Source organism: Gobio gobio (genome assembly GCF_949357685.1).
Source record: "Gobio gobio genome assembly, chromosome: 25".
Lineage (NCBI taxonomy): Eukaryota > Metazoa > Chordata > Actinopteri > Cypriniformes > Gobionidae > Gobio > Gobio gobio.
The window spans coordinates 32167804-32179792 of record NC_137121.1 but is presented as its reverse complement, the minus strand read 5'-3'; the positions used below and the strand labels follow the sequence as shown (position 1 = coordinate 32179792).

Here is an 11989-nt window from a genome sequence, read left to right as displayed (position 1 = left end):
GTATTAAAACTAAAAATAAAGAGCGGGAAATGAACAAATGAAATGGCGTCTGTGGCGGGTGTCATTGAAACATAAGACGGCAGGCGTGGCTATCAATTAACCGCCCGAGTTGTCCAATGAAATACGAGTTTTGGGGTATGGCCTATGAAAACAGGCAATCAGAGGTTTTTTCCTATCTCTTTGTAAATTAGCATATGGTAGTGTATAAAGAGCTCTGTTTCGCTCCTGAGCTCACATTGATCCTGAATCAGCATCATGCCTGAACCAGCAAAGTCCGCACCTAAGAAAGGCTCCAAGAAGGCCGTCACGAAGACCGCCGGTAAGGGAGGAAAGAAGCGCAGAAAGTCCAGGAAGGAGAGCTACGCCATCTATGTGTACAAAGTCCTGAAGCAGGTTCACCCTGACACCGGCATCTCCTCCAAGGCGATGGGCATCATGAACTCTTTCGTCAACGACATCTTCGAGCGCATCGGCGGTGAGGCGTCTCGTCTGGCGCACTACAACAAGCGCTCCACCATCACCTCTAGAGAGATCCAGACCGCCGTGCGCCTGCTGCTGCCCGGAGAGCTGGCCAAACACGCCGTGTCCGAGGGCACAAAGGCTGTGACCAAATACACCAGCTCCAAGTAGAGTCAACTGAGACTCAGTGACCCAAAGGCTCTTTTAAGAGCCACCCATAATCTCGTTTAAAGAGCATAAAATGTTTGCAAGCTGAATTAATAGTTTTTCTTGTTGCATTGATCTGTTTCAGCAAGGTACTATTCATTATGAATTAAGCATTTATTATTATAAAGTATCTACAATAGCAGCTTTATTTTTTAATGTCTTACAATTTATCAGGCTATGGCTTCTCTTTTCTAAACTACACAAAAAAGCCACACAGTGTAACATCTCTTTCAAAAGTGAACTATTAATTCAAAACCAGTTGTTTTTTGTAAAATAACTAAAGTCAACCCATTAGATGGACACTACTATCTTGTGTCTTTTGCTTGTTCCGTGTGCAGGAGTCTGTCCCGTGTACATGTGCACTATATGCTTGTTGCACAGTTGATGAAGTTTAATAACTGCTGCTGACTTGAACTGACACTATTGGCTTGTCAGAACTGATTTACAGCCGAATTTGAATATTACTATTGTAAAAATGCTTTGAAACAATCTGAGCACTATATAAATAATTAGGTATAAGTGTTTTCACACATGAAACAAGAACTGTTAGTTTTGAATGATGCATCTAATGTAGAGAACTGTATTTAGCGTTTTGCAAAAGTATATTTTACAATTGCAGACTGAGTGTAAAGCATATAATGTGCATGTAGTTTTTCAGACTATAGGTCTAAGTGAATGGTTTGTCTGAGTGGCCTCAAGTACCACTTTAAGTGTGTAAGCAATTGAAAAAAACCTGTAAAATAAGCAATTGAAAGAGATGCATCTGAAATGTAAACTTATACTTTTGGTTCGGACACACTCTCTTCCTTTATAAGATAACTATGCAATGCATATTAAACGTGTTATTAAATGTGTTACTTTCAATTGATTATCTGCTTTGGGGCATGCATGACAAAATCTTAAATTCTCTCACATCCAGTTTCTGTAGTGAAACATCTTAACGCTTGTCACACCAAATTGCTAATGTGATGGAATTATTTAATTATCATAACTAACACTTATTTGTCTTGCATGATTTACATTTATATGCTTTTGAGAACTAAATGTCCCCAACATTTGAGCCAAAGTGTGTCTGAATCATGTCAGAATATAACAAATTGTATATAACATTGTCTGTAGTCTAATTATTTTTAGTGGAACACTAGAGATCTTATTCCCAAGTGCTAGTGTTCATACGGGGCGAGGCGTCGTCCCACTCAGAGTGAGGCTCTTAGGCCTGAGGATAATTTTGCAGGTGTCAGGGACTCATGGTTAAACTTAGGTAATGTGCGTATAGGGGATAATCTACCACACTATAAATTCTACAAAACCTTACAGATTCATAATCCTCCATATCACAGATTAACACATTAACCCAAACCTCCAACTATACGTTTTATTTGCATAGTTGTACGGTTCACTCACATAAAGCGATATATACTATAGCAACTGCTTGATTGTTTATATCATTGTCAAATATAAACTATACTATCACAGCTCTAAACTGCTCAATGTAGACAAACATGACTTACACAGTATACACAAACCTACAACAACCACAAATGTTGAGTTTAATGCTATTTAAACATTTAACCCTCGTACGTCAATTAAAAAAAGTTACACATCCATAGTGGACAAAAACGACTGTCAAAAATCTGTCATAACAATGTGAAGCTTGGGAGCATAGACTTAAGTTTGGTCTCATTTTAAAGAAGATCCCAAGCAGATTATTGTTGAAGTAAAGAAGGTTTAAAAAAGTGGAGGGAAAAAAAAGTTATAGAGGTTTGAGTTTATGCAAATTATGTATGAACATTATTTTATGTAAAATATATATTTTATGAAACATTTTGAACTCTTAAACAGCTAGAAAATCAATTCTAAACAAGCTGGGTTCTAAATGGGAGGGCGATATCTTGAAAATGAGCTTTCAGGAAGATTTTGCGCAGTGCCAAATATTCCCCATTGGATGCAGCAAAGCTTCACTGGCGCACACAGCGGTTGGTATTGATTTTTGTTGTGTTACACACATACAAACCACACTCTGACATCCATACACACAGACCCACACAATTATAGCTGCATAATTTATCCAATTGGCTTTATAATATGCAACAGAAAACAGGAATAAAGTGAGTATGCTATTTGCTTTATAGGCCAAAACTGAAAAAGTGGCACCATCTGGTAAACAATAAAAAAAAAAAAATTGACAGAAGGAAAGTCTATTAACAAAGATTGCATACTTTAATAGTTAAATGGCCCTGGGATTAAGAAAAATGCAGTGTCATTTACATTCAGGCACTACAAAAACGATAAATGACAGTGAAGCAACTGTTAGCTGCATGTGTTTTATTACAGAGCTTTCTGCCTCTGACATGTTTGCAGTGGCTTTGCTTTTCCTTGTTTTCTGTAATTTAGGGATTTTAAAGTGATTCTTTACATCTGTGGACCAGTCAGCAATTATAATTTATATACAATATAGAGGCCTATTTACTGCACCATATTGCCACACAATGTAGATCATACAAAAATCTATTTAATTTTTGTTTTTAATTAAATAGTAAGAAATCTGACAGGTTGGTATTATTAGCAAAGTTAATAGGGACATTTTCTAAAAAGTGCATCTAGTTCAACATTAGGCTTCAGTATTTGAGTAGTTTGCATTATCAACAACAAAATTAAAAATGTTTGATCCTTAAAACCGTCATCAAAATCTCACCCCAGCCAAACAAAGTTGGAAACCCTGATACTGTTAGTTTATGAATAAAATAATTGGTCCGTTTTAAGAGCAAGATAATATCCATTTAAGCACATCAATGTGCAAAGCATGTTGCTTTAGCCTGATAAGTTTTTCCGTTTTGGTTAAAGAGAGATGGTGTGTTTGGTTTCACGTGTGAGGCACAAAATATCGTGTGCTTCAAGCTGCCCAAAACAGCAGCTGTGTGAAAGCCTCCTCACGCCCTCACTGATGCTGGTTTCATTAAAGTCTCCTTCAGACTGTTTGCTGAATACACAGAGGATGCGTTTGAGCTTTTAGCAACTGTTACACTTAAAATATCCATCAAATTTGCATGCGGCTTCCCCCCGTGGCTGATGCTCGCCATGGATTGGATCTGATGGAGGCAAAAGAAACATTTCCTCTTCGCGTGTTTTAGTCCCTAATGAAAGCTCAGTTTCTCTGCTTTCTATTCACTTTGTTTTGACTGTGACAAGATATTTTACTGCTCCAATTTTACCCCAAATGTAAGTAAAGAAAACACACGCGCGAGGCGCTCGTGGACGCGCACAGACACCGAGCGGGCAGGTTGAGTCTATAAGGTTCTCATGCGTTATTTAAGACCGCAGCACCGCGCTAGCGCCATTCTGTTCTGAAAATAGATCACCGTTTAAAATACTTTATTTTCGATTAGAGAGCGATGGCAGGAACCACACCAGCCCCGGCCAAAGCGCCCAAGAAGAAGTCCGCTGCGAAAGCCAAGAAAGCAGGTCCAGGCGTCGGTGAGCTCATCGTCAAGGCTGTGTCCGCTTCGAAGGAGAGGAGCGGCGTGTCCCTCGCCGCCCTGAAGAAAGCTCTCGCCGCCAGCGGCTACGACGTGGAGAAGAACAACTCCCGCGTCAAGATCGCCATCAAGAGCCTGGTGACTAAAGGCACCCTGGTGCAGGTCAAAGGGACCGGCGCCTCGGGCTCATTCAAGCTCAACAAGCAGCAAGCCGAGACCAAGAAGAAAGCGGCTCCTAAAGCGAAGAAGCCCGCGGCCAAGAAACCCGCCGCTGCAAAGAAGCCCAAGAGCGCAGCGGCAAAAAAGTCCGCCGCCAAGAAATCGCCCAAGAAAGCCAAGAAACCCGCCGCTACAGCCGCTAAGAAGGCGACGAAGAGCCCCAAAAAGGCAAAGAAGCCGGCAGCCGCTAAGAAAGCAGCCAAGAGCCCCAAAAAAACCAAGGCGGCCAAACCCAAGACGGCAAAGCCTAAAGCCGCCAAGCCGAAAAAGGCAGCTCCCAAAAAGAAATAGAAACCTCCACTATTTGTTCCTCAATGGCTCTTTTAAGAGCCAACCACGAACTCTGAAAAAGAGCAAAACTCGTGTATTTTAATGATTTCTGTTCATGTTGAAAGGAAAGAGCCAATATGTAACTTGACCAGATGCTTAATTTTATGTCTAAAATAAGTGACCATGTCTTGAATCACTGAAGTTCAGTAAACCATTTTTGTGCAGAAGACATTAAAAATGGCGAAAAAGCTCATGAGGGTTCAGGCAGTGATCACAGTACAGACAGAATAAACACACACACACACACACACACACACACACACACACACACAGAGTAGCTGGAGAACTGTGACAATACAAACAACCCCACACACAATAAAGGCAGTGATAAAACTACATTACAATATGAATAAAATACTTCACAGTATCAACGCTCAATGTGCCCAGAATATACGGTGTGTGTGTGTGTGTGTGTGTGTGTGTGTGTGTGTGTGTGTGTGTGTGTGTGTGTGTGTGTGTGTGTGTGTGTGTGTGTGTGTGAAAAGTGTAGCACTTTTAGTAGTAACCATGTAACACTGCATGAAAAGTGGGATTTTCGACCCCATAAACGCCTGTATACTCCTGGAAATCTCCCTAATTTTCGGCAGCTTTCGACAATTTAGAGGCAGCGAACGTCGCGTTCGTCTGTGCCACAAATTGTCGTAAACGAACCATGACGTAGGTGGAGAGCCCCCCGCTGAGAGACCGCGCGGAGGTGCGACGCCTCTAATTTGCATATGAATAGCAGCGAAACCAGAGAGTCAAAGGCCAGACTTGAATTTACTCACTCACTATTGGCTGAAGCCACTACATTTAAAAAAGAAAAATCCCTCGTGATTGGTTGGCAGATCACTGCAAACCAATCATTATTGGTCCCCCTGGCTCATTATAAATGTAAACCCCAATAATAATAATAAATATATAATTTATGTTGTAATAATTTGTTTCATATTAATGTTATTGTGCTATGAAGTATTCATACCATCAAGGAATATATGGGCAAATTATACGGACCGTGCCGTTTATTCAAACAAGGGGCTTCATTTATAAGCATACAGCTGTTCATTCAAAGAAAGGGCTTAATTTATAAAACACAGCGGTTGACTCAAAGAAAGAGCTTTATTGTTAAACACACAACTATGTACAGTGCAGCAGTAATGTCTCGTAATGTAATGTAAAGTTCGTCGAGCTCCAGGCTGCGAGAGGGCGGTGGCCGCACAATCCATCCAGAAACCCCGTCAACAAAGCCGTCTTCCTCGTCAGATATGAGTTCAATGGTCGCAGACTTCCAAACGTCCACCTCATCCAGCACACTCTCGCTTCCAGCAACTGTAATACAATCCATAAAGACAATAAGCAACCTGAAAAATACTCACATTGACAAAAAACGGATCTAATATAATAAATCTTACCCTTTTTCTTCTTGATCGACTCCGAGCTAAACTTCGCAGTTTCAGGTTGTTTGTATCTGAAGCTCCGGCGTGTCGATTCATAATACGTCTTACATGCAGCTGGAAAACAATTACATGAGACTGGTATTAATAAAAACAGTCACGGTAAAATTAAACAAGGAATGAGAAACACATTAGAAGTTACTTACACACAATTTCGTCATGATCAGCGGTTAAATCTGGACTCGCGGTAATCGCTCCAAGCAGATAAGAGCTCACGGCTTCGTTATGAGGCGAGGATAGTCTGTGTAAACAAAATGTGCAGTTTTAAGCTCGGATCTATTAACACATCCATTTCCTTATACAGCTGAATAAAAGCATATTCTTTATATCGTAACGTTACATTACCCATGCTGTGGTTCATAGCGACTGCAGTTTGCCTCAGAGTTATGAAGACGAAGACAGCCTCCTGAAAATGAGTCCAAAAAGTTCGTCGCGTCCATGCAGAGATTGAGTTGAAGACGGTGTCCTGTCATTGTTGATCACGAAAAAGGAAAGCAGCAAAAAACATAAAAAAAATAGTTTAAAGCTCGTCTTCTACGCGTCATGGCCATGACCTCGACCTCGCACCCCATTGGACTAGGGCTCTGATATGGAACGCGCCCGGGGCCAAATCTCTTTATACGAAACGCGTGACTTATGATCGTTTCAACCTTCAACACGCCCTGTTTTCCGCTTCACGCACAGTTTTAACATGTTAAGAAGACACATTTGAACGTGTTTCTTAACGCGCACATTCTGTACATGTCGAAGTGTAATATTTTTTTTTTTAAAGCAGACTTACCTTTGTAGCCTAGGCTACATACATATTAATATAAGATATTAATTAATTGCTTAACTGACTACTGTGCTAGAGTAAAGTAGCCTAATGTTACAATGTATATTAAGTAAATGCTTAATATTATACAATTATTATAATTTATCTATATGGGTTATTGTTTGTTTTTTAAAGTTAGGCTATATATAATTTCTAAAAGTATAGGCTAATTTACACAGCACATATTTATAACTGAAAACACACACCACTTTATTCACTTTCACATAATAATGTTTTTGTAATTTGGTGTTTAGTTTGTTGTATAGTTTGTTTATACTGTTCTGTCTCTGTTTTGTTTCCAGGAACATCTGATGAGTGCTATAATAAAATGACTTCATTATATTTAAAATATGTTTTGATATTCATTTTATTTATATTATTAATATTTTATTTACCCATAAACGTGTCTTTAGGAAGCCATAAGTTATAGAGACAAGAATAACTTTTGCCATTTAAATGCCACATTCATTTACTGAGGACCCATACAGCCAATGATCATGTGTGAAAACACATACATAAATTGATCACTTAGAAATCAAAACTAAGGTTTGAGAAAGAAAGAATATGCATACAACAAAATATATTGTTTCATAGCAGCTTCAGTAACAAGTTCAAAACAAATTCTGCTGTAAACCGGCTCTAACAAGCCAATATACAGCTCAAGTGACTTCAGTGTTGATTCAGTTCAGTTGATTTCAGTTCAACTGTAAATTCCTCAGTTGTGCATTGTGTGTAGTTAGATATATGCAAAAACAACATTTTTGGAAATAGTTAAAATAGTTTTGCACAAAGTGTTGCTTTTGCAAGAGATGTCTGATGTTTTGTGTGTAGAGTTACAAGAAATGGAGCCATATTTTCAGAAATTGTGTGTAAGCAATTAGATAAAACTGTAAATGAATCCAGTTTATTTTAGTTCAGGACTCATAGTCCAGGTGTTAGTAATCTGTGCTTAATCTTTGTTCCAGGCAACAATTTTTTAACTCACGATTAACTAGATTAAGGCCTACTCTTGGCATAATTTAAACCCTGTCCAGGAAACCACCTCTTGAAAATCTGCATTGATAATTCATAAAATGTGGTGTGAGCTCAATTTAAATGACAATTACAGAAAAACACAATCTGACTTAACTATAAACACACAAACTTGTACTTTTCACATTTATGATTAATAGCCATTTAAAAAATCATTCACAGTGCAGGGTGGAAAAATTAATGTTGGTATGTAAACTGTATGCTTTACTTGATTTATTTGTGTGCTTTGGTTCATTGTCTTGTTGCATCACATAACCTCTCTAAAGGTTGAAGACATGAACTGCTGTCCTGTATTTTTTTAATTTTTTTTACATAACATTGGTTATTGCTAATGACATACAGAGTAATTAATCTACACTGTGAGCCCGGACAAGTTGAATCTACTTAAAAAATTGGAGCAAACTGGTTGCCCTAAAAATTTAGTAATGTGTACTAAAACGAGTACATTTAACTTAAATTTAAGTTAACATTTTAACTTAAACTTTAAACTTGTTTTAGTCAAAAAAATTCAGAACCTAGATAAAACTCCCCCTGCTGCTACTCTGATTTGCATTTGTGTAGCTCACAGCATGTTCATTTACATGATAAAGCCTCCCCTAGAATTAAGGGGAGGGGGGGGAAACTGCCAAGCAAGGCCCACGTCAATTTCCGACAATTTACGGCAGTTTTCGGTGTTGCCTGCAAATTGCCGTGCACAGTCGTAAACCTGAAGTTTCACGGCAATCTACAGTGTCACATACTGACGAAAATCCCACTTTTCATGCAGTGTAAAATATCTATATTCCATGTTATAATGTCAAACCCCAGTATTGATAATGAAACGCTTGTTTAAATTGTTTCACTGTTTTAGTTAAAACAATGTTTTACACATTTAACTGTGCACACAGAAAGACATCGTTAAAGAGTATTTAAGAATATAATTCCCTTAACGTGTAATCCATTTATATGCATTTTCTATCACAAATATTTCCATAGTTTCACCTTTTCTTTGATCTTAATAGTCATAGTAACAAATGCTTGTGCATAACCAGAAAAGGGGGTTGAGCTTTGGAGGGAAGTTCAGTGATTGGTTGAAATCTTGTCAGATTCTAAACCAATGGGCGACTGGCACTCTTGATTAAAGACAGTGTGTTCAGGGATTGGTTATAACACTCTGTTAACATAGTTGCCATGTCCGCGTATAACACGCGACTTTGGGCTTCTTTTTTTGGCAAGTCGCGTTAAAAAAATCACGAGTCGCGGGTTGCGGTTTTTTGGGCTTATTTTAAAAAATGTGGTTGCTTTTTAGGAAAATATAACGAGCAACTTCGTTTCTTTACATTTATGGTCGCTGGTTTGTCCAATACATTGACTGACACTGTCTTCTCACAGCTAATAGCCATTCAGTGCAACGATACAAGTGCTGTAGTAATCCGTCCTTTTATATCCCGCCTCCTTCTCCCCCTCATTGAAGAAAAATCGCGTTCAACGTGCAGGCATGTGACGTTATAAATGCACGTAATGATAGTCAGTAGACATAAATAGACGTATACATTTTTACAAACAGTAGCACAAGCAGAGATGGAGAGGAAAGAGGGAGGAGAGGCACCTAATTTAATAAAAAAAAATATTTTTGTGTATGTAATGTATTTAAAATTACAGCCTATTATAAAAAAACAAGTCTATTAATAATAAACAGTAGGTATGGTTCGAATTTATTTTATTTTAAATATGTGGCTATATTGCAGCGCTCTAGTGCTTGTGTCCCAATGTGCACACTATCCATCCTAAATAGTGTGACATTAGTAATTTTCAGTACTATTTAGGGCAGATAGTGTGCACAATGAGATGCAGGGCTTGTCTTTTTCACGGTTTGCAGTGTGCGTGTTCACTTACTGCCCCTAATATGTGTGCACTAACTCCGACTATGGGTTACCATAATTGGCCTCCATGTCACTCTTCACTCTCCAAACCTCTTCTGTTCACAGCTGATCGGAGGATATTGTGTGTCCTTTATTGGAATTTGATGATTTTTATAAAATCACATCTGTTTTTGCTTTTCAAACTCTGAGAGGTTTCAGTTTAATATGTTGCAGGCTCATTTATTGATAAAAAAAATGATTTATTATAAATAATATTGATGATAATAAATAATATAATAATATTGGGCTTGTTTTGGGCTTGTTTTTGAAGCTGCGGTTGCTTATTTGTCTCGCGAGAGTTGGCAACACTGTCTGTTAACTTCAACTGAGAAGGTTGTAGCAACTGATTGAAGAAAATGAGCGGCAGAGGCAAAACCGGTGGTAAAGCGAGAGCGAAGGCTAAGACTCGCTCCTCCAGGGCGGGACTGCAGTTCCCCGTCGGCCGTGTTCACAGGCTTCTCCGCAAAGGAAACTACGCTCAGCGCGTCGGTGCCGGTGCTCCTGTTTATCTGGCGGCTGTGCTCGAGTATCTTACCGCTGAGATCCTGGAGTTGGCTGGAAACGCCGCTCGGGACAACAAGAAGACCCGCATCATCCCCCGTCACCTGCAGCTGGCGGTGCGCAACGACGAGGAGCTGAACAAACTTATGGGCGGAGTGACCATCGCTCAGGGCGGCGTGCTGCCCAACATCCAGGCCGTGCTGCTGCCCAAGAAGACCGAGAAGCCCGCCAAATCCAAATAAACGCGCTCCGCGGTTGTCAAACCCCCAAAGGTTCTTTTAAGAACCACTCACTTTCTCCATTTTAAGAGCGTTTTGAAAGTCTTGTGAGCAGATTTATACTTTTAGTAACACTTGGCAATTGAAAACACGTAAAACAAGATTTCGTTTATAACCATCACATGCTGAAATACATATACAAATGTAGCGCATACAAAGTTGAAGATTTGAAAAAGATGTTCAATTTTCATCTCTATAAAATGTCTTTACTGCAACATTACAATAACACATTTTTATAGAAAAGTGCATAAAAAGAATAAGACGTTTGCATAGTTCTTTTCAAGAATTGTTCATTTTAAATTAGGGGACAGAAAAATGACCCTTGCCTTAGATACCGATTGTTTTCACATGCCACAGATAAAACACTTTATGAAAATTGTTGCCATTTTAAAGTACATTTATTTTAAATGTAAATTATCTTCATTGAAGTGTAAAAAATCTGAGTGTGTAGTACTGACAGTGTAGTAAGGACACCACATGTAACCTTAGCAATTACTGTAGAGAAAAACAGACTGTCTTTTGTCAGTGATAGGAGCTATCGCAGTAAAGACTAGGTCAAACTGATTTTCATGTTTCAAAAACAAATACGTTTATGAATTTCTATTGTAACAACAAACTAATTTGAGGCCTTCAGTATTTTCTTTATCCTCCATTATCTTTTCTGGTTTGTCAATTGGGAGACTCACTTTATCTGCTCATTTTCCTTTATTCCCCCTTTTTTGTAATGCTCTTTTTCCATAACTCTTCATATCTTTCTTGGTCTTTTCTCATTACCTCTGCATTTCTGTCATCTTATTGTTCATGAATTTGGTATCAGAATTAGGCCCGTTGTGACCTCCCAGGTCGGGAGAAGGCGCCAGCTTGTCCGGAACAACAAGTCAGTCAATCTCCCTAGGATGCACGTTGTCCACCTCCAATACAGATTTGTAACAAAGAATAGCGCACATACACAGATACACATCTTCTCCAAGGTTGGAGTTGTTTGAGCGTCAACTGAAAACAGCATCTTCTCCAAAACATACATATATATATATATATACCATTTTCTTCTCCTCAGAGAGAAGTACAGGCATTCATTCATCTTTATTCTTTAGTGTTTCAGTAAAAAAGAAAAAAAAAGAAAGACAAATCCATATTTCATCTCTGGAAGCCGGGCTGAATGAGTAAGCACTGTAACTGCACTCCTGCCATGGGCCAGACCCTTAGTCACTCCTCAGAGATCAAATACAAACTTTAGAGAACATATGAAAAGGATAATAAACAATCAAACTAGAATAAATAATTTAAATAATCTTAATATGTAGGAGGATAAATATTGATTAAGGCTTTGTTCATACAT

The 11989-nt window shown here is 38.7% G+C and overlaps 4 protein-coding genes across 4 annotated transcripts; 3 read left to right on the top strand and 1 right to left on the bottom strand.

Annotated features, from left to right (window-relative positions):
- Nucleotides 1-255: 255 nt before the first annotated feature.
- Nucleotides 256-630, top strand: LOC307121952 (histone H2B-like; the record flags this gene model as incomplete). Its single annotated transcript, XM_079809740.1, has 1 exon — nucleotides 256-630. The coding sequence occupies one exon, from the start codon at nucleotides 256-258 to the stop codon at nucleotides 628-630; it is 375 nt and encodes a 124-aa protein (XP_079665866.1).
- Nucleotides 631-4058: 3428 nt separating this feature from the next.
- Nucleotides 4059-4652, top strand: LOC307121922 (histone H1-like; the record flags this gene model as incomplete). The annotated part of the gene is made up of 1 exon (XM_079809711.1): nucleotides 4059-4652. One exon carries the CDS (start codon nucleotides 4059-4061, stop codon nucleotides 4650-4652), a length of 594 nt encoding a protein of 197 aa, XP_079665837.1.
- A 1026-nt stretch (nucleotides 4653-5678) lies between these two features.
- Nucleotides 5679-6598, bottom strand: LOC307121927 (uncharacterized protein). Its single transcript, XM_079809716.1, has 4 exons — nucleotides 6470-6598; nucleotides 6271-6365; nucleotides 6083-6181; nucleotides 5679-5999 (listed from the first exon to the last, which is right to left on the bottom strand). Exons 1-4 carry the CDS (start codon nucleotides 6595-6597, stop codon nucleotides 5776-5778), a joined length of 546 nt encoding a protein of 181 aa, XP_079665842.1. The 5' UTR covers nucleotide 6598; the 3' UTR covers nucleotides 5679-5775.
- A 3629-nt stretch (nucleotides 6599-10227) lies between these two features.
- Nucleotides 10228-10614, top strand: LOC307121937 (histone H2A-like; the record flags this gene model as incomplete). The annotated part of the gene is made up of 1 exon (XM_079809726.1): nucleotides 10228-10614. The coding sequence occupies one exon, from the start codon at nucleotides 10228-10230 to the stop codon at nucleotides 10612-10614; it is 387 nt and encodes a 128-aa protein (XP_079665852.1).
- Nucleotides 10615-11989: the final 1375 nt, after the last annotated feature.